Source organism: Thunnus thynnus, chromosome 15, assembly GCF_963924715.1.
Source record: "Thunnus thynnus chromosome 15, fThuThy2.1, whole genome shotgun sequence".
NCBI classification, from domain to species: Eukaryota; Metazoa; Chordata; class Actinopteri; order Scombriformes; family Scombridae; genus Thunnus; species Thunnus thynnus.
In genome coordinates this window covers 27,666,054-27,692,072 of record NC_089531.1, presented here as the reverse complement: position 1 = coordinate 27,692,072, position 26,019 = coordinate 27,666,054, and the positions used below count along the sequence as shown (strand labels likewise).

The 26,019-nt window shown below is 36.9% G+C and overlaps 1 protein-coding gene and 1 long non-coding RNA gene across 6 annotated transcripts in view; one reads left to right on the top strand and one right to left on the bottom strand.

Annotated features, from left to right (window-relative positions):
* The window catches only part of thrb (thyroid hormone receptor beta), a 130,007-nt gene that overhangs the window by 80,911 nt on the left and 23,077 nt on the right, over window positions 1-26,019 (top strand). For 4 of the 5 annotated variants that reach the window (XM_067611625.1, XM_067611623.1, XM_067611624.1 and 1 more), the window contains 2 exons: window positions 14,093-14,165; window positions 16,674-16,724. In XM_067611625.1, coding sequence (XP_067467726.1) covers window positions 14,159-14,165; window positions 16,674-16,724 — 58 coding nt within the window. In that variant the 5' untranslated portion in view covers window positions 14,093-14,158. The remainder of the gene's footprint in view (window positions 1-14,092; window positions 14,166-16,673; window positions 16,725-26,019) is intronic. The other variant, XM_067611626.1, reaches the window with a different exon arrangement.
* On the bottom strand, window positions 3,412-5,925 carry LOC137198382 (uncharacterized). Its single transcript, XR_010931636.1, has 3 exons — window positions 3,868-5,925; window positions 3,701-3,764; window positions 3,412-3,596 (listed from the first exon to the last, which is right to left on the bottom strand). It is a non-coding gene; the product is annotated as an uncharacterized lncRNA (long non-coding RNA).

Sequence of the window (26,019 nt, the reverse complement as noted above, 5' to 3'; positions counted from 1 at the left end):
TTACAACACTTGACCTCTTAATAGCATGCAAGAGAAGATCTGAAAATGGAATTTCCCAGGAAAAAAGCATCATAACACAAATATTTTCCTTAGTATTTCTCTTAATATTTCTTTTGAAAAATGCAACGGCCAAATTTAACATAAGCCATGTCATGGGAATATTTTAAAATAAGCAAGGTTTTATAACTATGTGTTTTTTCAAGGTTCTAAGGAATTCCTATCATAGCACATACAGCTCTAGCAAAGAATTTAAAGGGGTATTCAAATGAATTTTTATTGGACTTCAATAATGTCAAGAAACTCAGAAGAAACTGATCTTTAAAGAATGGTCAAAATCAATGCAGCAGAAGCTGAGATATCCTGACTTTCAGTCCTTAGTATGGGTCAACCTCCTTTAATGCTGAATCCTATAATTCCCATAATGCAACGAATAGTATCTCTCTGTAAGATCTTCCCTGTCTGATAAATCCTCCAAAGAAGGCAGATTTTCCTTTCCAGTAAATACTGACACACTATCATCTTAAAAATTGTCATAACAAATGTGTAAGCAAACAGTTTCCTATTTACACATCCAGCATACCCGGATGTTCAACTTTAATTGCCAGCCAGCCACATACTTTGTCTCTGTTTGGTGCTGAGCAGGTAGCGTTGAGTCAGCTTATCAGAGCTTTTTTCCTGAAAACAGCTGCCTGCCACTGCCAGAAATGAGGCTGACAAAAGAAAAACCAAAACCTTAAGCAGAAAGGTGCTAAAATGCTTCGCAGAGCTGTAGAGTTTTCTGTGGGTTTGTTGCCATAAGCAACCCCTTTACATTACGCAGTCATTTGACCCATTGTTAATACAAAATTATTGGTAAGTGAAGCTTTAAAAAATTGTCCCAGCCCAACCCCAATGACATCATCAGGGGTTATCTTCTTAGACTTGACAAAGCGCGTTCACAGCCACTTTAGACATTATACAACTGTTTTCTCTGGCTGAGTGGTACTCCTCATGATAAACTGAACTTGATTCGTAACATTGTTGGAGTGCCCCTTTAAGCAAAAAATGATTTCATTGTAAGCAATGTTTACTGGCGTTACAGCCTTCCAAACATTGAGCAGTGAAATTGGTGAGTAAAGTTTTATTGTTTATTATTTAGTAATGAAAAAGAACCAAACAGTGTATTGATGAAGAACAGAACCAATAACGAGTATTGATAAGAGTAGTGCATAGTGAAAAATAATGGACTAGGCCACCGTGAGGCCACCAAGCAGCAACCTCCAGAGCAGCCCTTCAACACATCAGTGCAACATGGTGAGGAATGAAACGTTTACTGCTGTTGGTCCATAAACAGACATTTTATGTTCATCATATCACATTCAGTCGTACTGTAAGACAGGAATTACATCCCTTGACTTTGTCTTCCTCGTTGCTCTTTTTCCACGAACTAGACAGAATAGTGACCCCAAGTGTGTCTACATTGAAATAACATCTTGATTCTTGAAAACCTACGTTGCAAAGTGTCAGTCTATCTTCTGAAAATAGCGTAAAATTCACCAGTCTGCTGAATAATGCATCCATCTGCTTTACGAGCATGTTGCTATTTTGTATCGACTACCCTACAGTAGAGAGACAGACACTGCATCGGGACCGCTCACGTGTGCCACTTGGTGGTTGTTGGTGCACACTGCAGTTACTCCTGGATAACTTATTTCGCCCCCCATCACTACGGCATTACCGTGTTATTACCGCAGTAATCACGTCAGTTGAAAAGACTGACATCTGTGTCTTGATAGACATGCGTCATTCGCTGTACACAGCAGTATACAGCAGTTATCATTGTTGTATAATGCTTTTCAAGTGGTTTCAGGAATAGGCAAGGTATAAACGTGATCAGGGCGTGTGGTGAGTTCACATTTCTTTATCATACTGTCATGTTTGTTTATAGTAATGTGCAGTACATTGTGTTCTTGCACCTCTTGTCATGCAGGATGTGGTAGCTGTTGTGGTGGGGAAATGATGTGTCCCAGTGTAGAGGAGGAAGTGCTCACCCACAGCCTTGAGAGTGCTGCTCTGTCTGCAAACAGAGGCATAAACACCAATAATACAGTGAAAACCATAGAGTAAACCTGACTTCGAAGCACTGATTCTTTTGAGTGTTTGCAGTTGTAAGATGTAAAAGGAGTGAGGAGGGTGAATATGATTTAACTTTTTTACTGCAGATCAAAAGGGTTTGATTTAAATCCAGTTGTAGCTAAAATCTGAATCTGGCAGCCCGCTATAACTCAAAAGCTCTACCACCAGTAGAATCTGAAACTTGATGGCTGGCGCCTCTTGAGTCTCCCAAGTAGTGGTGTTTTACATCATCACTGTCAAGGACAGTTAATGCCAAACTGAACCACTAACTTTTCCAGACAGAACCGTTTGAATGATTCACTTAGTCTTTGACTTAACACCTTTTCACAAACTGCTGGCCTGGAAACCTCTGACCGTCAGCCAAACAAATCAGCTACAACTGTCTGAATTCACTGTAACAAATATTTTCATTTTTTTATTTTTTCAGTTTCTTAAAACAAGTGGAAACATCTGCCAATTAATTGTATTTTTTTATTTCCAATATTGATGAGCCTATTTCAAAAGTTTTGAATCAAGTTTGATCTTTTAAAACTTGTGCAGTGATCTGCCTGCTTCAATAAAGTCTGGCTGTAGCCTGTAGCACCTCATGCTGCGTCCCCTTTGGTTCTTGGCTACTTACCTCCTCTTGTCTTACCATTGTTAAGTTGGGTTCGGCCTGCTGTGGATAGGTGTAGAGGGCTTTCATGACCGGAAGTAACATCTGTCTGTTTTCCCATTCAAGCACAGGATCGAATCTCCTCTGGAACACACTTTTTTTATATACAGCTACCACACTCCATCTTATAGTAAATATGTAAATATTTATTCCTGTATTACTGATTTATTTTAATTTACCATTATTATTAAATATAATTTTGAGTAACAATAGCAGTAACAATAGAAAGAAATTAATGAAAAAAATGTCCTAATTAGTCTTTTTCAGATCATTTCCAATATTTCTAACACACACAGTAAAATTATGTTCTGCAAATTGTCGAGGACTGCTCTGACTAAAGACAGTTATGACATTCACCATTTAAAGACATTATTATTACTATTATTATTATTGTTGTTGTTTTTATAAATTTTATTGGTATTTAACATGGAAAGCCTTACTGAGATGACACAGATCATCTGCTTTTCAGCAGGGTCCTGGCCCAGAGTGACAATGATTACTATTAACTAATGGTCATTAATAAAAATTATCATGTTTTCTTCTTTATAGAGGATTATATAAGATTATATAATCTGTGTAAAGATCACTGAATGTTATTCACACAACTAATCAAGGCAGACAATAGATAGTTTCAAGCCATTTATTGGACTTATAATTCAATACATTTGATCAAATCATACATAACACAGCCAATAAGATTGACTTATGCACATGTTGATGAAAAAATAAAGTAAATACAGATGTGGCTGGTTGTAGTCCTGTCAGAGCTGGTGCTGAGGCTGCAGCCTGACCTGAGGAGGGATGTAAGGAGGATGATCAGAAGAGTCTGGACAGACGCCGGAGGGACAGAAGTCAGTACAACTGAATGTGATATAATGAACTTAAACTGTCTGTTTATGAACCAACAGCACTAAAAGTTTCATTCCTCACCATGTTGCACTGATGCGCTTAAAGATAGAGACCAGTTCAAGGAAACACAGGAGCTTTTACCAGACTAAATAAAAAAAATACAGACAAGCAAAATAAACATTACTTCACTAAAAAAAAACTTGCACAAAATAACATTGCACTATGAAATAAGAAAAGTGCATAATTACCTGACAAGCAGCATCAGATCCACTGATGAAGATCTCCAGATGATGTCACAGAGTTATAGACGTATCCATTGGCTGTGATCACAGAGAACCTTTTGGTTCAGATCAGGCTGGGTCTCTGGTGACTGTAAAGAAAATAAGCACAACCCAGTAAGATTACTTGCCAATTCTTCTGTCTTGTGTCAGTATCAGTCTAGAAAGAGTCCAGATCAGCTTCTGACAGCTCAGACAACAAGCTGCAGAATTCCCACACAGGTCATTTATATAACTCACACTTCAAATATTACATTGTGCACCTCCATGTCCACTGTTTATCAGGCAAAGTCTGGCATGGCTTTGTTTATCTGAATCAGTTTATCTGTCTGACTACATCAGAGACTATAATGCTACAGTGGTTTACTGTCAGTCACAAATACAGGAGACAGAACAGTACAGTCATCTGTTGTTGTTCGTTGCTGATATTACCATTTAATATTACCAATGTTATCGAGTGGAGAAATAACGTCACATTATGAATATGACAAAAATTCAGACATAAAACAACATTGTCTCTTACCGTTCATCTGGTTCCACAGCTGAGAAACAGCTGAATAAATGTCAGGAACAAACTTACTGAAGCCCAGCAGATGAATATCAGCCCAAACAAAGTTTCATTCACCACAAACATAAAAAGAAACTAATATCTCATATTTTGGCTAAAGTTTTCAGCAGTCATAAACTTTGAAACCTTGCTTATGCAGCCTTCATAAGTTCCGCGGAGTCAGCGAGCAGAAATACGGACAGCGCCACTCTGCCATCGCAACCCACACTGTGGTCTGAGGGGGGATTACACGTTGCAGCCCCTCATTCCTCACCCCCTGGTCAACAGGCTTCAGCAGGACCCTTCTCCACAGCTGTGCTATCAATTTGCCTGAGTACCTATCTGTGGTAGTGCAACTAAGAAAATTCCCTGTGGTCCATAGACCGCCATTATAAACGAGAAGCCTGTAAAATTGTTGGCAGGGCACCTTGAATGGCAAACAAGGTCCATTATTAGTGTTTGTATTATGAATTTTTAAAGCATGAAGGTTAAGTTTCCCAGCGAGGGAGACAGCAGGACGCTAGAAAACTTTTCTGCCTGTGCACTGGGCGAGCAATTTCCATGACATAGGTGCTGTCTTAAAATCCACTATCTAGTTCTTATATTAACTATTAACTCTAGTTTTAATTAACCATAAATGCTCAGCCCATAGATATTAGAGTCAGTCATATAGAGAAAACAATTGAAGTGTTGGAGGCAGATGAGGAAGGGCAGGTACAGAAAATAGATATCATATCTGTCATGTGGACGCTCACCTCAGTAAACATCAAACAAACACAACCACGTCAAGCAATATGATGGGTGCATGTCCAAGAAGTCAGAGTAACTATAGAAAGTCACATACATTTCACACACAGCTGTCTATTATACAGATGTTTGTTGATGTCACTTCATATCTAACTCTTTCTTATATTGATAGTGAAATAGAGCCTATTTTAACTTTCATTCTCTGCTTTAGATAATAAATGTCTAAAGAGGTTTTTAACTGCTGAATATATCAATTACATCATCTATGATTTTCTGCTTATTGTTCAGTACAAATGGGCTAATGTTAAGAGGTCCTCTGCAAGGACAGATATCCTTGTTCACAGGTGTATTTAAAAAGACATCGTTTAGTTTATTTTACAAAGGTAAATGTGACAATTTAGTGTGATACTGATTTCAGATACTATCACTAATTCCTGATATAACAGCCTGTTATACTCCCATACATACAGCAATAGCATATTTTATATTGATTATTGTTTTTTGTTTTTTAAATTTACCTTTACTCAAGACTAAAAGTAGATTTTTGTAGCTCATATGTACTGTAGATGAAGCTGTTGAAAGTAACTAACACTGCTGATGTTTGTATAAAGACAGGCGGCCGTGTCTGGTTGTAGCGGTTGTAGGAAGGTCAGCATGAAGGCTGCATCATGTTAGCTCATGTACTACATACAAGCAGACACACATATTCACACCATGACACACAACTTTCACAGTCCCGGAGTAAACACCAGGCTACAATTTAAATTGCTCAGCACTGTAGTTCAGCACTTCCTCATCAAGAAATGATGTGGATTCTCTCATGAGTCCATTTGGAGCTCCTGGCTGTTCCAGGAAAGCCGAGGATAAAAATCAATATGCAAACAACAAATGAGATTTCTGCTCTGCTGTGACCTTGATGAAACTTCCTCTTTGCTATAAGTGCACACATGTTGGATGTTGTTGCCACTATGCCTTGAATTACACCAGATACAAAATGAATGGCTAAATTATTATTTAGGGTATTTATTTTGAAAGTATTGTTTTGCAGATGTTGGTGTTAAATGCTGTCAATAGGGATTACAAAGAAACTTGTGATTATTAGTGTTTATAAGTATCAGCCATGTGTTTTTCCAAGTTCAAATCAGTAGTATATTTTTGTATCTTACAAGAAAATCCCTGCAAAGACAGCACAGGGTCAGAATTCAAACTGTGAAATAATCTAGTTGCCCAGCCAAAGCCACACAGAGTTCAACCTAGTTTCTCTGTTTTAAAGTCTAAGAGATCAGATGGAGCAAGTAGGAAAGTAGAAAAGGCCAAAGCTGGATGAAAAGAGAAAGGGTGGACTGGGGCCACCCTGCTCTCTGCCACTGCAGCTAATTTATGCCTGCGGTGGAGGTCCATTATTGTCGCTTTTGTTTATTTGGGACACTAATGTGCAGAAATGGCAATTAGAGAGCCACAAAAAGCACTCAGTCGTATGATTTTTTTTTCCCCCCTTACAAAATAAATTGCCATCTGAGGACCTCCTATCTGATGGAATCAGGTTGTCCTGAAATGCCTCCATTTGAGCACCTACAGTATAGGTTTAGCTTTTGAATGTTGGATGAAACTTGGTTTTCCTCAAACTCAGTTTCCTCTGATGTGTCTTAGGCTCACTGTGAAGGACAAGATCATTATATTTTTGCTGTGTATGCATTAGTCTAGGTGTCATATAGTAAATTAAACACATTTTACCTCTGATAATATTCTTACTACATTCTGCATAGTCACTGCTAGGTGATTGACAGCCGGAGCATTGCCAAGGCTTGGATGGGTGTGGAACCCAATCCTTTAATGAGTGGTATAACCCTGTGTACACAAAAATACAAGGAGAGAAGTCAACTGTGACTCCCAAGCAGCATTTCAGTTAAGAAATCAAGCTTGACATTTAGTTGTCAAGTCATTCCCAGTAAGCTGAAGCTAAACATTTAGCTTTGTTGAAACATGATAAAACATTTAATAGTTTAAATCAATTCACTTTTGGATTTTGGATAAATTTTGGATTCAGTTGGCTGCTCAGTTCAGTTGGTGTAGTGTTGGGTCCCCAATGGGGACAACTAAACTACAGCTTTAATTTATTCCCCTCACTTTAATAATGGTAATAATAATATATGTAAATAATAATTCCAATAATGTAGTGACACTAGAATTAAAAGTGTGGATGTCGTGGTGGTGGATGGGTGTGTTGCATATTTACCTTTCATGCAGGAGACCAGAGTTTGCATTCTGTCCCAATTAACATGTAACTTTTTATGTAACCATAACCACGATCTTTCCCTAATGAGTGTTGCATGCTTCTTGCAAAATACACTTCTTCCCGCAAACACAAGGACGGTCCTGCAAACCTCCTCAATTATGTCATTGCGCCCAGTGTGCGGACCTGGTACACACATCTTGAAATTCGGAACATCATGTTGGCAGCCACACTGACAATGTTGATGATTGGCTTGTTGGTATGTTGGACCAACCCAATCATTTCCTCTTCCAAATTCCAAAAAACATAGATAATTAATAATAATAATAACCAACATGTTCATAAAGACATGAAGAACAAAAATGCAAGGAGCGAACATGCTGCACAGCAACTGTAAATCCATTCAGGTTTTTTTCTTTTACAGCAGTGATGCTGGAGAGCAAATACAACTCCTGCATGGACCAGAGCTCAGCTTATTTGAATATGTACACATTAATATTTGTAGACAGTGCACACACACTGTGAATATTGCGTGCGGGTCGCTGAACAGACCATGCTTAGCCTGTAAACCAAGTTTTATTTGCGTAATCCTGTAATTTTGAAATCAATGCCACTGAATGTAAAAGAAAGAAAAGATATTATTAATGAGAGCAATCTGGAATTTTGCAGAATTGTACAATATTGATGTTCTTGTCTGGCGATAGGTTTGCACCATACCAAACCTAAGGAAAACTGATGGTCATAACATAAACAGTAGTACTACAGTATTATTAAGTTATGAAAAAGAACCCAGTGACCATTTTTACAGTGGTAAGGAATAAAAAACCAGTGGGGACGTCCACATAGCAGCTTTATTAAAAATGAGAATTTGATCAGAGTTTTTGTTATTCTCCGAGCCTAATGAATGTGGGTATTTTACCAACTTGAAACCAGATCCAGAATGGAACCAGGGGACACACAGTTTGCCTGCACCAACATCTGCTATAACTTTGAGCCAACTTCTCTCATCAAGGCTGCTTGTTCTATGATATACAAATCTGTTTGAGGTTATTTATAAAAATGTCCCTATGGGGAGTTTCATTTTGTTAATTATATGTGTTGTCTCATCATGTCAGTGTCCTGCAGTGGTCACCTGCAATGATTTATCTCTTCCATCTACATATGTATATTAGTGCCCACTCTATGTTCATATTCTTTTCAGCCAGAAAATCTTTGGGCATATATCCGTCTGTCTGTGTCCTCTTTAGAGCCTCGGAGACCTGCTGTATGGATGAAGCAGCTTTCGGGTCTTCCCCAGCTGTTGTCTGAATGTTAAATGCTCTCTAGGGTAAAAAGCAGCAAACTGAAGCACAGTTTCCCATAATGCTTTTCAAGCCAGCTGTTCTTTCAGTGCAAAGGAATTATGCAAGCTGTAATACTTTTTTTTTTTTTCCGAGCTTGTTGACAGTGAGTTTTTGAATCAGGATATAGGCTGAAATGGAAATCTTAGTGGTCGGCTGTGAGGTTAATACTGTAATTAGTTGATTAATCAGAGGCTTTAATGCTTTCTGTCAGCATCACACTCATGTTTGTGCCATGGTCAGAGCGGGTAAAGGCTCAGTCAGCCGAGGACAGGTTATATAAAAGTGACCTGAATATGACTCTTCAGGGTACATACAGGTTATTTGATGTTTTCCAAGATGATTGGTTTGTGTCTGGTTGATACAGAAGTACAGATCATATTTATTTGAACAACTGTGAGTTGAATTTCTTGTATGAAAAGCTTAGATTGAACGATTGTGTCTGTTGTCCCTGAAAAAAGTTAAAGAAATTCTCCTCTAAAATGCTGTTAAATAAATATTAAAAATATTTATTTAATGCCACTTTGAGAGATCAGCACAGTCACACAGAACTATAATGTGATGTTAGGCAGTTATGAAACGGTTCTTTTACCAGTTAACTATATCCAGCCTGGTGAAACTGACTTGCAGACAGTGTGGATTATAATGGCAGCTGCACAGTTCAAGGAAAAGCTTTGGAGCTGATCTAAAGAAACGTTCAATTTCTCCAATTACACTATCTAAACTTTAAGCCTTGTGTAAGTGGACTGTTATGACCCAGCTCCATGACCACAACAAACAGGACACACACCATGATAAAGATATTTTATTGACCCAAATTAAACCAAATTAAGTAAATTAAAATGCCAATTAAGGATTAATAGGTTGTGGGGTGCGTATGTCAGTATAGTTAGTGGTATAAGTGTGCACGAGTGATGGATGTGTGTGTGTGGGTTTTGTAATGTGCAAAACCAAACATAAGAAGTTAGCTTAGCATAAGGACTGGAAGCATACAGCTAGCATACAGTAGCTTTATCAACATTTTAAATTAAAAGGCAAGACTGTCAATGCAGCCTGTTAGTAAGGCACACTGAGTGAATTAATATTCATGAATATTTTGCAGTAAGTACTCTGCTGACTCCTGGATGCATTGGTAAGGTACACCATATGAATAAGACAGTTTGAGTGTTGTTGGAAGGCAGTATGAGGCTAAGCTACCCTAAGCTACAGTTGTTATGCTAGGCTAGGCTAAACAGAGGCTGGACCTATCTCTGTACTGGCTGCACGGAAATAACAAACAGGCATATTTCCCAAAATGTCAGAGTGTTTAAGTTCAGATTTAAAGTACTGAAAGCTGTTTTGGCGGAAAGTCAACCAGGTCATGCTTACTTTTCTGCTAGTTCAACAGTGTTAACTTACCGATTTTAGTTGTGTTTTCATTTTAACTTGTACCTCACAAAGTCAGAACTGTGATTCAAAATGATGAAATATACTTCTTACTTTATATAATTATTTTAAACATAGTACTCATGGGCACAAATGATCCTGGGTGTTATAAAATGTATTATACCTGTTTAATATTGCATCTATCCAAGTGCTGCTGGTAGATTTAAAGAATGACCAACACAGATAAGGGAGTCATTTGAACCTGACTCTTGATTAGCACAGAGTAAAATGATACATGCCTCTGTGAACAGATGCCCAGCTCCTACTTCCTCCAGCTTATCATCACAATCAGAAGGAGTCCTCTTGTTGTGGCTTCAGCTACAGGAAAGTGGAGTGTGTGTGTGTGTGTGTGTGTGGGTGTGTGTGTGTGTGTGTGTGGAGGCAGACTCACGAGGACAGCCAGTCAAGGGCATTTTGCTTCCTGGTCTCTCAGCTTACCAGGGCTTATAATACAGACAGATGCACACTGTGACTCTCTGTGGAGACAAACACACTGCTGCTGTGTCATACACAGTAACAGTCAGACAGACAGAGGAGGAGATGTTCTGCAGGGCTCTGTGTGCTCCATCCTGTGATAGAAACTGCTAAATGGACTGTGTATCCGCTGGTGTGGCCTTGGTTGGCCTCCTGCTGTTTATTTATTATTTATTATATATTCTCCTGACTGCTGCACTGGTTGAAGCTCTGACAGCATTGTTGATTCAGGAAAAGCATGTGTACACGGCAACGCATCCACTATTTATGACAACACCTTTTGTTGGATTTATCAATGTTTTCTTATTTTCCAAACATTCACTGATGAGAATGAAATGAATAGGTACCTGTGCATCAGTTTAAAGCAACTACAATATATATTTTTATAATAACATTGTATCACATATGTAATGTGAAAGGTGTTGCTTGTAGTGATGACTCTACAGAGCATTATCAGAGACTCTGCAGCTCCCCTCGGCTTTAAGGAGCTTTGTAGAGAGTTTTACTCATTGTTTATCTGTTCACTGTTCATTCTGGTTCATTCTCAGCGCTCTCATAGTGTCATTTTGGGCCGCAGCAGGCAGCTGTTTTCAGAGAAAAAGCAGCAAACAAACACAGTTAGCTGTACACTAGCTGGTGAACATAGTTGAGCATTTAGCAGCTAGATATTTCCCTCAGGAGTTGGTAGAGAGCAAAAACAGAGCTAAAAGAGAGTGAATATTGGACTTATGTTCACCAGGTGGACAGAAACACGACTCCAAATGAATGATAATGTTGCACCGTTACTGCTGGATGTGGAAATAAGCTACTGTTTGCTAACAAGTTCAACATAGCAGCTTAAAAGTTGGTGATGTGTAAATGTTGTGTGCCCAAAAAATCTGTTATTGCAGGTGAAAGAGTAGCTCTAAACTCTCATGAACTAATATGAAAGTGTTATTATGTTTTGCGGTGAGTTCTCGGTCATGAAACAGCAAATATAAAATAGCTGAGATTTACAAAATGCCAGGTTAGTGTTTTCTTACTTTTCCACCACTATTTTTGGCACATTTGAATAACTGATATCTGACGCCCAAAATCTGCAGTGGAATGTTCTCCGGTGCTGACAGGTGTCTGTCAATCACACTTCTGAGCAGAGCAGAGTACACTCATCTCCATGAGTTCTGCATCCACTGCATACATCCATCTCAGGCTTTTAGAAATTGTTTTGCCCTGAGGTCCTTCTCCTGTCAAGCTAATACTACGTCTGACAGCTGACAGCTAACGGTTTTTTGGTTACTAAACTTAGATCGCTTGTATTTTCACTATTACACGTGTGATGTATAGTGCTCAGCGGTGCCAGGCTCTCAGTTTCTCTATGCCTGTCACTACACTGCTTGATCAGTCATCCATCAATTGAAATTCTTTATAGTGATCTGGGTAGTGTGGTGTCAACAGCACAGCAGAGCAGCAAACATGTTTCATCAATCTGAGTTTTCTCATTTTTCTCAATAGGAAGGCCCAGTGTGTTTTCGTACATTTAGTGTATTAGCTTTTGAATGATACCTCACTAATTCCGTAATTGCATAGCAGTCCCGAGCAAATGTGCATGAGAAAGAATAGAAAAGAAAAGGGGGTAAAAATAAGAGTCAAAAGTGAACAATAATAAATAATTTATACACATACACACTCAGTACATACATATGAGCACACACATACATATACAGTAGTGCACGTAGTAAAGATGGGTGGATGTGTCACCAAAATAAAATAAGTGAAAATTCACTGATGGTTCTCAGCAGTTCTTCCTCACAGCCAGCCGTCTGTAGTGGAAAGTCCTATTTAATTCTTGATGAACTGAGAAACATAAAGTAAGCAGAAGGGAATTCAATAGTCTGTAAAATCATAAAAATGAGTTAATGAAATATGACATATACATCTCAACCATTCAGCGCTTCTTTCAAGACATTAATAGTGATGGAAAATCTGTTGACTTGTATATCACAACCATGGTTCTGTGGCAGCCTTGCTGTTAATGAGTGTGAAAAATATGATATAACGCGCTCAACTCACTATAATAATACAGGGTGCTGAACCCTTAAAGTAGTGGATCCTGGACATTGAATGCCAGACAGTAGCACAATGTTGATGATGACAATGACCAATGGAAACAATCAAAAAACTAGATAATGCTAAAAAATCAAGTTGAGGTTTATGGTCATCTAGAAAAGACTCACACAGTGAAATTCTTGTACCAAGTCACTCTTGGTTAAAAAACACAAAAAGCTAAAATATGCAATACAGTCGGGCTGCAACTAACGGTTATTTTCACTGTCAATTGATCTATTATGTCAAATGTTATTTTGCCAATTAACAGAATGTGTGTAGTCTGTAGGATGTCATTAAATTGTAAAAAATGTTCAGAAGTTCCCAGAACTTAAAATTACTTCTCAGAATCCCTTGTTTTGTCCAACTAACAGTCCAAAAACCCAAAGTTTATTGTCACAGAGACGAATGAAAACCAGAAGATATTCACATTTGGGAAGCTGGAACCTGTGAATTTTTTGCCATTTTTTTTTCTTCGTTTTTCTTTCTTTTTGCTTTAAAAATAGCTTGAATGACTACTCACTTATCGAAATTGTTGCAGATGAATTATCTGTCAATCAACTAATCAATTAAAACTAAATGTTGCAGCTACAAAAAAATACAAGATGTGCAGTGTATATGAGATGTCCCTCGCATATAGTGTGTAGACCAGCTACATTTCACACGTGTGTGAGTGTGAGGGTGTATGTGGGTGTGTGTGTTAATCGGTCTGACTGCTCAACACCATATATGCAACCTAACTGTTGCATATGTTTGTACAGCTTGCCCCTGTGTGTGTGTGTGTGTGTGTGTGTGTGTGTGTGTGTGTGTGTGTGTGTGTGTGTGTGTGTGTGTGTGTTGAACTACAGCTGACTGTGTCTCTGTGAGACCTTTGTACTTTACTCTGCTTTGCCTCAACTCACCTGTCTGGTTAAAGACATGCTGCAGCAGATAGAAGGATAGAACTTTTTTTTCATTACACTGTAAAGGTGATGAAGAAAGAAAGAAAAAGTCTGCAAACACCTCAACTGTTGTGTGACTTGGGTTTCCACATTTCACCACTAGATGTCACCCTATACAGGAGCAAAATGTCATGAGACACTGGACAGATCCTCTTTGATAGACTGACAACACAGTAACAGCTGCATCCATGAATGTCCATTGAGATGCAAACAAAGGCATCAAACATCTCTTTCAAACTGTTTTATCAGGCTAAGAGGCTGATTACATCCATTTAGCAGCACTTTTTCCTCTTCACACGTGATTTTACTTTTTCAAACTGGCACAAAATACCTCACTCAAGATTTTAGATTGAAACGTGTGACTAGTGCACTCAGTGACTGATGATTTTTTTGTCTCTGTGTTCAGCGAGGTAGGTACCCAGATGTCTGAGGAGGCTCTGAGGATGACGTCTTGGCCTTGAACCCCACCAGTATGTCAGGTAAGATGTCTGGCCTGATTACCCCAACACACACACATAGTCTCACACCCTCAGGCTTATTCCCAATACCATTTACAGTATGCAACTAATATCTCAATACCTACCAATACTGAAGTTGATAATATATTTTATATTTTATATTTTATTTTTATTAGATATTTAAGCCAATATTCACAAACCAAAAACAACAAGCTCTCAATGACTCAGAACCAACATGTAGACCATCACAGGACACCAAAACTCTTCACTGAAATACAAACATATAGGTTTATTAGCAGTATCTTAAGGCAGAGTGGTTAAACCCTTAGTTCAATCACATGAAAACTATGGGATGTAATACATCTTTCAGTAAAGAAACAGTTTATAAAAATGTCAAGTCTAAATATGAAACTCATTATTTTCTTTTTTTAGTTTTCAAAATAATATCTGAGGACTTGTCTGTATTAAATCTGAGTATTAAAAACAGTTCGGCCCTCTACACATGATCTGCAGCGATCCAGTGTTTTACTGCCAAAACTGTCAAGTTCAACTTTAAAAGGGGCACACCACTGATTTTACACATAAAGGTCAGTTTACATGTCACAGGAAGTATAATTTTAAATTTTCTGGAGGGAGCTTTCGAGACACTGAGGAAATAACCCTGGTGACATCATTAGGGTTATTTTCTGATTATCTCAGGGTTTGCTTGAGACTTTTTGACAGAAATCCTGGGTTACAAGCCAGGATTGTAGAGTTTGAAATTTGAGGGGATGTAATAGACATGGAAAGCCTAAATAAGGAGTTGCGTGATGGGAATTGTAGGACCCAGTATTTTTTAAGTTTGACCCATACTGTAGAGTAAAAGTCAGGATATCTCAGCCTCTGACATTTCAATTTTGAGTCAATTTTTCTCTCGCAAGTCTCCCAACTTTATGGAAGTGCAATACAAAATCACTGGAGTGCCCTTTCAAGCCAATGTGCTCAGAATTACGGAAGTTTGAACATCAGACTCAATGTGCTGATAAGCATCTGATACAGTCAAAAGCACCATAACAAGCCAGTAAGTGGACCCAGTCAGCTGCTGTTTCCAGGGTTAAGAATGAGCTGTCAAGCTCAACTTTGACTTTGTTTTTCAGTGACCTTTCCTATGTGCAAAAAGAGGACAGCTGTCCATGACATAACCTGGAAGTGATTGACAGAAACTGTACAACATCACTTTAAAATCATTTCACTGTCTTGGCATCCAGGAATACTATAGCATGCTGGGATGTCAGAGTTGTTATTGGCAGATAGTAGCTGTGGCACACTGGTGTCCTAAACCTACGCTACACATCGACTCCGCACTATGCTCTGCAGCCTTCTTAAGGCTCAAACATGCTTCTCCAGGCTGCAGAGACATTTCTGCATATTATCGGAGAAGCATAATTCCAGCTTTACATGGCAGACAGTGGAACACTGATCATGTGTAGAGGGTCTTAGAAAAATAAAGTTTGCAGCGTGCCCTGGTAGCTTACTGTTTAAGACACATGCTATATAACTGCAATTTCTGCGGTTCAATTTCGGCAGTGGACCTTTGTTGTAGGTAATCTCCCCACCACACTCTCCCCTTCATTCCCTGTCAACTCTCTCCACTGTCACTATAATAAAGGCATAAAATGCCCCCAAAAAATATTTCAAAAGAAAAAGAAAGTCCTTATTTCACCAGTTGGTGATGAGCTGTCCTCACCACCAGCAGAGTCTGTTTACTATAAACTGAATTAACAATTCTATCTGGAAGCATGAAACAATAACTTTTTGAAGTGAAGGAACATAAAATCCAGGTGAAAGTCAGTGTAAATCAATATTCCTCTATAAAGAATGAGTATTTTTCAGCCAGAGTTAAGTAAAGTGTAATCTCAGGGTTACCGTCAAACACTATTGTTAACTGAACAGGAATCAAATGCCTTGTTTTTTTAATTTGAGAACTTTAAAAAAGGCCACTGAGCACCAAATTACCCTCCTGTTTCCACACCTTACTCATTCATTACTAATCATTTGTGGAAACTAGGAAAGTAGATTTCAATTACAAACATAAAAAGCCATCTTAGGTCTAGTTTAACCAGTATGTGTTGCTGTCTACAGACAGGTTATCCAGTACATTGAACAGATAGTGCATGTGTTTGTTTACTGAACAGAGATTGAGAGTGCACAATGTCACGTGTAGATTGAGCCAGTCCTGGCGACCTCACTGACCCAGCACATATGCTATTGATCTCAGCATAGTGAACACACACACACACACACACACACACACTTACTCGAGGAAATGAACCTAATACCCTCACTTATTGTAACACCATAAGACCAACACACTGTGATGTTTTTGATGCTGTTGTTTATGATTGACATGAACCTGCTGTGTTATTAGAATCCCACTGTTGATTCCTTTCATTGTGATGTAAAAAGCAGAGGAAGCATCAGTCTGCCTCTCTCACCTGTTTCACTGAGCAACTAGCCTTTTCTTTTAAAGTGCCTCTCCATCTATTTTAGAGCCAGCAGAAAATTGCTCCCCCCACTGGAAAGATGAGGCCATTCAAAATGGTAATATTTATCCTCCCTCTCAGCACTGCTTTTCCTCCTGTCTGTCAGTCAGGGTGGGCTCTGGAGCACTCATGATAAATCTTTTCACAAGCTTTTCACTAAACTTGGGAAATTAGGACAAATTCAGAAAAAAAGGTTTTCCTCTGCTTTGTCATGTTTTCAAGGCTTTTTCTCTCCAACAAAACCCAAATTACAAACTAAGCTTATGGAGAATGTTTAATAGAAATCTGACTTGTGTAGCTATGTGGCAGAGTAGCTGCAGACAGACACGTCATTGGACTGAAGAAGACGTGCAAAATTACATGTAAAATAATAATAAATTAAACCTTTGGAATTATTGTCCATCATAAATCTCTATTATCATAAATCTCCACTCATTTAGTTATCTTGTCATGAGGTTATCTGTGTATGAATGTTGTGTCAGGGTAAGTAGACTCAATTGGAATTATGATATTGTGGTATTATTAGCAATAAAAGTTGAAGCACAGTTGCACTCATATGAAGTGACTTCACAGTTAGTCATACCATTACAAAATTCATGGTTCCTAACAAGTTTAAAGACAATTTCCTGGTAAGAACTATGTATGTAATTTGGCACTAATTATCAGTAAAATAATTTTAAAAAAGAGTCAGTGTTTAAAGGTTTCTATTTCAAATAAATGATGAGCTAGAATAAATATAAGTGAGTATTTTAGTCAATGCACAGCAGCTCAGCTAAACCTGCAAAAAGGTAAAAACTTGCTCCGAGAAAAACCTACAATTCAACATATATAAAGAATAATATTTCCAATAATAAATGTATAATGAATTCATAATTACTGTATGTGGATTTAAATGGATCAGTTCTTTTAAGAACAATCTTCTAGAAATCATCAATTCATTTTAAAATTTAACACAACTAAATAAAATAAGAGTCTCAAGGACTCTAGTTTCCCTATAATTAGTAGCTGAAGATCAGGAAATAAAAGACCCAGAAACAACTGCTAAAGACTTCAATTCCAAGATCTGCAATGTGCCCAGTACAGTTTGATCCTCAGGACAAATTATCTCATTCATTTGCAAATTGCCATAACAAGACCACCGAGGTCAAGGCAAAAGAAAAGTAGAGACATATTTGGTCACATTTACAACAAAATGTAGCTGCAACATACTGTATATCTGTGATTCTCATATATGTAGGAGCTATAGTATGTAAGCAGAAATAAATGCAAACTACTAAATAACCAAAATCATAGATGAAACAACAAAGAGTGTTTACAAGTAAGAAACCTAATTTTAAAATGTTGGAGATGAATTTTAATGTCACGTATGAAAAAACAGATGCAAGAAAAGATGGTAAATGGTTGTAACAATCATAGAGTGTGTATCAGCAGGCTGTACATTAACATGTAGACGACAGGTATTTCTTCAACTAATGGAGGCCCTGACTGAAGCTTCTGCTCAGACAAGCTGCTCAAAGCTGCTTTGCTTTAATTAGTAACTATTACTAACTAACTGATGTGATTCACCATATGTTTGACCCTTCTATTAATCAACTAACTAATCACTCACAGCTCTGTAAGCATGCAGTGGAAAATCTCCACTTTCCTCTGTATCTCTGTTCTTCTCTCTCTGACCATCACTAAATGTTCCAACAGAGCTTTCATATGACTGCAGGACAGTTTCAAGAAACATTTCAAATAAACTGCAGCACACAGAGTCTCTCAGACAACATTTTCCTCATGACTGTCAGCTGTTTTATCCTCTCCACTGATCACTGGTGCATTCAAGGACACTTCAGTCAGTGTTGTCACAGCTTTATATGACCTTTTCATTGAGGTCTGGGCCTGCTGTGAACAGACTACACACGTCTCTAGTCCTCTGATAATTGTCCACATAAAAGGATGACTTTTAAAATAGTCCCAGCACAGTTCAGACTGCCTCAATTCATATTTCTATATTTTCCTGCTCATATTTGATGGGTTTTAGAGGGCTGTGAGAAGTATTTCTTTATATAAAGTCATGATGATGGAACATTCAGAGAACATAGGATGCATTAATGATGTCTTTTTCTTGGATTTTCTGCTGGTGGAGTTTCTCTCCGAAACTATCCCAGTAACATAGTGACCATCATATTGATCATCTGTCGCTAGGAAAGAGGGACAGATGTGAGGGAATGGTGTGGTGCAAATGTGCACAAGCAGCAGGTCAGGCAGCTCAGAGTGCATTAGGTGGAGTTGGTGTTGATATGGCTGATATCTCACTAAAACTGAGGTAAATGCATCCAAATGCACTCTGTAAAGGTCTTATCAGAGGAAAGAAGAGTGCAGTTGCCTCACAGTTCATTCAGTTCGATCAAGTTTAAAGAACACAAACAACAGCACCCCTCCCCCTGTTCCTTTAGTAAGCTACAAAACAACTGAATATTGTGCTCATGATAATTGTTGCTCTAGAATTGGTTTGTTGTTATATAGAGGTTCATTTTTATATTTATTCCCACCTTTCTTGCAAAACCAGTGTTTGCAGATGGTGTGACCTTTGTAAATCCAGCAAAGTATACAATCAGTCTTTGTTAAAGACACAGTGAAATATAAAATACATTTTCTTAGTTTTAATCCTGTGTCCCTGGGTTAATTTTTCATTTAGCTCTTGTTATATGCCAATTTTATGTCCAAAAAATTAATCATTTTTTTCTATCTTTTCTCTTCCTGTAATAGTTTTCAAATATTTGATGACTCATCTAGAACTCAAGGGTATATAAAAAAAATCCAATTAAATGTGTCTTTGGGCAACTAGCTAACTGCATCCATCATATAAAACTGCACCTGACTGCTTGTGAGTTGTTGTAGCTAGCACAGCAGCATCATAGAGGGAAGTGTGTGTTCCATCAGTGAACAAAAACTTTGTTTTCAGAACGTGGTTGAGGTCTAATTTATTCATTTCTCCCTCATGGAGGTGTGTGTAGAAGCCAACAGCTCACTTTCTCTCATGGCTTGTATCACAATGCATTCACAACGCCATGTGTGTGTGAAGGTTTTGATGTAAATCCCTCTTGTAACTGTACACTACTCGCATATTCCGTTTCCATACATCACAGTATAGAAGCTAAAGACCCTCTAACTTCTGTTTAACAGGGATTTTAACCTATCTCCCCTTCTTGTTTTTGTCATCTTCCCTTAAAAGCATATGCAATATGGAGAGAGACATGAACACTTGTTAAATAACACAAACTGCAACTTCAGTCTGGTGCGTCTGTTTGATAAATGCAGTGCACATTGCTATGCAATGACAAAGCTCAATCTGCACCTGAAAAACAGGCACTAAAGCCTCAGTAAATCTGCCCCTCACATGTACAAATTTCAGTTTAATACAATCAAAAATTGACTAAAATGATCAACAGAATGTGAAGAAATAACAGTTTTGACATTATGTCAAAAACATCTATGTATTGTGTTGCAGAGATATCTACTGCAGTTAGCATGCTAACCAGCTGGCCCTGGCCCATCCTGTCTGGTAATACCACTAGAGGCGATAGTGAGTCACTGTCACTGTCCAGTCTGCCCTCAGTCCAACATGAGAGGATGAAGAAGTAACACTTCCTCTTCTAGGTTAGATTTATTCAAGCAAACATTAGCTCAACATTAGCACTGAATTGATATATTTAAATCATCAAGAAACATAATCAGACTTTAAGTACATAAAAAAGGAAAAACCATCCTACTGTTAAACAGAATTTACATTTTTTTAAGTTTAACCACAAACATACTGAACTGTCTCTCCAAGCAGGAAAGCATGATGGAGCCCCATTCTTTCCAGTAAAAGGCTGATAACACAAGCACATAATGTTTTTATGGCAAAATAATATGTTGATATCAGGTGACTGTCTTCGGATATTCTCTATTGACATTGAATTGCTGACTTTAATGTGACAGTGTTGAAGCACATTGTGTCTTCATGGGAATGAACTGTGATGTATAAATTCAGTTTTTCTTACTTGTTTGCTTGCTGTTGTTCAGTGTCTATGGAGCAGATAGGATTTGTCACCCCAGTCTGAGTCTTCTTGATATTCACAAAATAAAAACCGAGCACCGTGCTATACTGCCGCAGCTGATTTTTCCTTCAACATCTTAGTCTCTGTTGTCATTTTATACCCTGCCCTGAATTCTTTTGAACTGAGTTTTCCAACATTTCTTTCCTAACAGAAATAGTCTGGTTCTGTCAGCTTTGTTTTGGTTTTTAAGTTTGAAGTGAAATTGGATTCTGTGCCTCAGGAGAAATCTTATTCAATAATGTTTGGCCTCTAGAAATCTCTGCTGTGATTATTCACTCATTACATCTTTATCTCAGCAGTGGTTTGTCTGCAGAATTCTTAATGAGGTTAGTGAGGGGAACAAAAACAGCTCTGATGAATTCTTCATAAAAGTGACAATGACCAGAATTACTTCAAGAAGAGTCTAGAGCTTAAAACTTTAAATGCACAAGCTGCAAACATTTCAAAGCAACAATTACAGAACACTTAAAAAAAAATTCATATTCTTCTTTAACTTTAATATCAAACATCTCAATATTTCCTTTGATGATAAAAAAGAGGGACTTTCCACACGCCAAAAACTTATCAACTTAAAAACTTAATTATATTTATTTGAACATTTTCTGCAAGCGGAAGAGTTTTTTTTGTCAGTTTGAAGAACAGATCACAGGCATGACAGATAACCCAAATCATGTGATCATGAGGTCCACACAGAAGTTCATCATTGTGCAGTGAAACAGAATTCATGTCACGTTATAGAATAGAATAGATTGATTTCAAACATGTTTAAAAGAGAGAAAATACATAAGGAAAACAAAATACAAATAACCAATAAAATTCATAATAAACATATACAACAAATTCTCAATAAACAACAGAAATATATATTACAACCATATATTATGTCCAAAATGGAGTAGGAGGTTAAATTGCTCTTTTCTATATTTACGCAATGAACTCCGTGTCATGAATAGTCCAACTATCCGCCCCAATGTCCACCATACACAACTTAAGTAATTACCTCATCTTCATCCTTGTAATATGTACATAATCAACATCTATGTTCATCCTCTTTATGTATATGTTTGCATATAGTCTGACACCTGGAAAGGTATAATAAATATACAGTTAAAAAAATTACAATAAATAACAATACCATTTTTCCCATTAATACATGAAGTACCCCAATGTAGACCTTCAATAAAGACTAGATAGGAAGGATATAATATAAAAAAGTATAAAGTCATCAAAATCAAATCCATGGAAACAAAGTAGATACATACAAGAAGTTTAATTGGTGAATTTTTGCCGACTTTCTGTGTATTAATTTTTGTCTTTGTTCAGCACCTTTTAAACTGTCCTTACCCCACACCTTTGGCAGCCTTTTTTATAGCTCAGCACAAGCTTAAGCATAAGTCTAACTAATCATTTTGTCAGTTTAGCAAAGTATAAAGCTCTCAGGAACCCAAATTACAAGAAAAATGACAAAGGCTCATCTAAAAATGCACAAATCTTTAGTGATAAGCACTCCAAATATTATTAGTTTAAAGACAGTTTAAGTTTGTAAAAAATGTTGTTTCACTATTTATGCACACAATTACAGCAGAAATAAAATAAATACAACTGTAAAACAGTCTATTTACATCTAAAGTGATTTTATCCCAACTCATTGTGTACCTTTTTCATTGAAAGTATATGTATGCCTGTAAATCACTGAAAAATATTAATAATTCACACATTTAAAAATTTTATGGTGTAAAGACATAAATGAGATAACGTGTGAAATCCCTACATCAGTACATTTAACTAGTTTTCTCAGCTTATCTCCACATGATGTATAAATAAAGTTATTTTACTACTGAATAAATAAAACATGCTGGTTCAGTGTATTCACAGATGAGCAGACAGACTCCAGAGGCAAAGAAAACAGCAGAGTAAGATATTAGATTTTATTTTTTTCCCCATGTTTAAACATAATTCAGAATAAAATGAGACAACCCTGTAGGCTACATGTATACTCATATGTCTCTATGAGACATAGGTGTACTTCTGTAATTAGCTATAGCATAATTCCTATAGCAGACATCTGTTCATCAACCCTCAGTTTTAAAGCCCATTTGTAAGAAAATGTGTTTATCTGTGGAATGACCTTTAATGTCAATTAGACAAATGTGTAAGGATTAGGAGCTTTTATGTTTTATGTTAGTACAGTCACCGGACTTGAGCTGCACTTGAACATTCATCACTTGACCTTGACCAGCTAAAATCCCCCCTGGTGGGTCTGGGCAGGTTTAAAGTGCTTGTGAATGACACTTGTATTTTGGCATCACATTTACAGTGTGGATAGGTCAGCATGTGTCATATCAACACAAGTCACATACTCAGGCTAATGGGAAAATGCTGCAGTTGTATTGTGAATACAAGGATTCAAAGTAGTAGTAAGTTTTGGCTCTCAGAGATACATGCAGTCGATGAATATGTACAGTTCTAACAGTATGAAGTGCAAACCAGGAGGCTCTCATAATATTTAAAAGAGCAGTATCCAAAATAGATTCCTGTACTTCATTCTAAAGTGCTGGATAATCCTCTCAAACTTTAACCTTTAATGATGGGAGCCTTCTGTTGTTCCCCTGAGCTTACCCTGAACTTTAAGGGGAAAAGTTCACCAACTCATGTGCCCTCAGGTAATTTAGAGTAGCTGGGGACATCTGGCTCTGGGCATCACATCAATTTAGGGCCCGGGGTAAAGAGATTCCCCACATCCAAAAATTGTTCATGACCGGCTTTGAACCCCCAAGGCCTAAAGTAATCAATCAGGGAGGGAATATATCTGTGCAAAAGCCTGCTGCAGGGCTACTGTAGTGAGGTGCCATGGACAGAGAAACTATGTTCCTTTTTACAAGGTTAGATTATTGTAAAGAAGTGCCAAGAAGTATATTGTTATCTAAAACAGAAAGGTCGTGTTGTTGTTGTTCGCCTCAGTCGTTTGTCAGGAATACCTAGAGTGAGTGGCTCAGTTGCTGGAGACAGTTCCATGGAGTATTTACTCACTTGACACAGGAAATGTGAAATATCTTCTGGACATACTATTTCAACACATTTTAATTAAGATTAAAGAAAAAAACATGCAACTGAGACAAAAGACAATCTGGGTAAGTAGAGAAATATTGAAATAGTGTAAAAACAAATGTTTTAAGACTATGCTATTTTAAACAACTAAAATATGTGTGCCTGTTTTTATGTGCTAAAAATGTGTGGTATTAGAAGGTGCTTCTGATAGTATCTGCAGTATTGGTAACAATTTACTTAAAGTCTCCCTATTCAGCATTTATAGCAGTATATAAACATTTCATAAATGGTTTATAACACACTGTAATATAAGCAGATGTAAATGTTTAATGATATTTTTGTCATCTGGACACTTATATAAAATATGTCTTCTTAGGAGAAGTTATAATTGCATTTTACATTAATTAACACTTAAAAATGTAATTATAACTGCTTATAACTGCTTATAACTACATTACAGTGTGTTATAAATGTTTATATAAATACTGCTTATAAACATATATAAATGTGTTGCTAATGTGGTCTCTTAAAAGCTCCTCATTAATTAAATTGAAATTTCTGTCTATACTTATAGACAGAAATTTCATATCAAAAGAATAACAAACTAATGATTGACATTTTTTGACAAGATCATCTTAACTTAAAGCCTAATTACTTTTTTTCCTGGTGCTTTCAACCAAATTATATGTTTAATGTTAACATTGCCATGCTAACATAATGCAATTAAAAGCAACTCATTTACATAGGAAAAGTTTATGGCTTAAAAATACGTTATATTCACATAACTGCAATCGTTTATCTTTTCATTTTTAATTCATCATTCATCATTGTTCAATACCTCAATTTATATAGATCTGTATTGTATATATTTTTTAAGTGATAAACATATAACACATATAACATGAATATATGTAAATACATTTTATATATATATACATTGACTTTTGCTAAGTCAATATTGCTGTATTCTTTCAGCGTCTTTATACATTTTACATAAATAAATCCGAATAAATTTCATGTTTGCGTGATGCTTTTCTACAAAACCATCTATTTTTAGCTGTGCAAAAAAGATTTTGATAAAAAAATTCTACAGTTATTTTAATTAAAAATACATAAAAAAAAATAAAAAAAATAATAATAATTGGTTTAAATTTACGGAGTGATCATTAGAAATATAAAACTCACTCCAGGAAAAACACTTGGCATTAATACAGTCCGCTCAGACGGCAGATTGTTTCAGTATTGACAGGCGACTCTGTCTGATGAACGCTTAACAGTTCGCCGACAGTCGTTTAAGAAACTCCAAACAAGATTAGTCTATTGGCAAGGACATCACCTCATCAAAAAGTTAAACTGGTATCAAGCCCTCTTTGCAAGAAGATTTGCCTCATAGGACCTGCCTCTTACCAGCTGTTGCATGTTTGTCACATCTACTTGTCACATACTCACACTTATTACATGAATGGAGTCAGTAATCCTATGTTAAGCCTTTTTAACAGTTCATCCGGACAGATAATAAGAATTAAACATTGATCATTCATTTTTGTCTGTATGTAGTTCTTTATTTTGTATGATTAAGATTTAAGATACAATGATTTTTACAGTTCCAATTCAGTTATTAGTGGTAAAAACATTTAGATACTTATAACGTGTGCATAATTCTAATGAGTGAATATACTATATTACCACTAAATTTTAGTAATAGACTTATTGCCAGTAAAAAACAAAAAATAAGAGAGAAATGATTTATTATCAATACAATACTAAATATATGACTCATTAAAACTTTAAGTCTAGATAGAGTGGGAGTTACAAATTGTTGAACATCTCATATTTGGGTATTTTTAATAACCAAGCACCCCAAAAGTAATGTGAATAACCAGATTTTTAGATGTGTCTTATTATTATACAGGAAATTACATCACTCTTGATCACTATAATGAGCCACATATAGCAAAACCTGTCTGTCTTACATTTCATTCCAGCACTGTCTAAATGTGTTTAACAAGTAGAGGCTTAGCTGGTTGACCTTTCCATTGCGCCGGTGTTTAATGAGGTACTAATTAAGCTTGCCAAAGAAAAGGTCCAAATAAACAACAATATCAGACTGTAGGTCTTTTGTGGAACATCAGATGACTCTCAGCGGTCACCATGTGGCAAATGTTAGCTCAAAAACAAAGACAAGCTGTTAATATTCTGCAGAATAAAGATTTATCT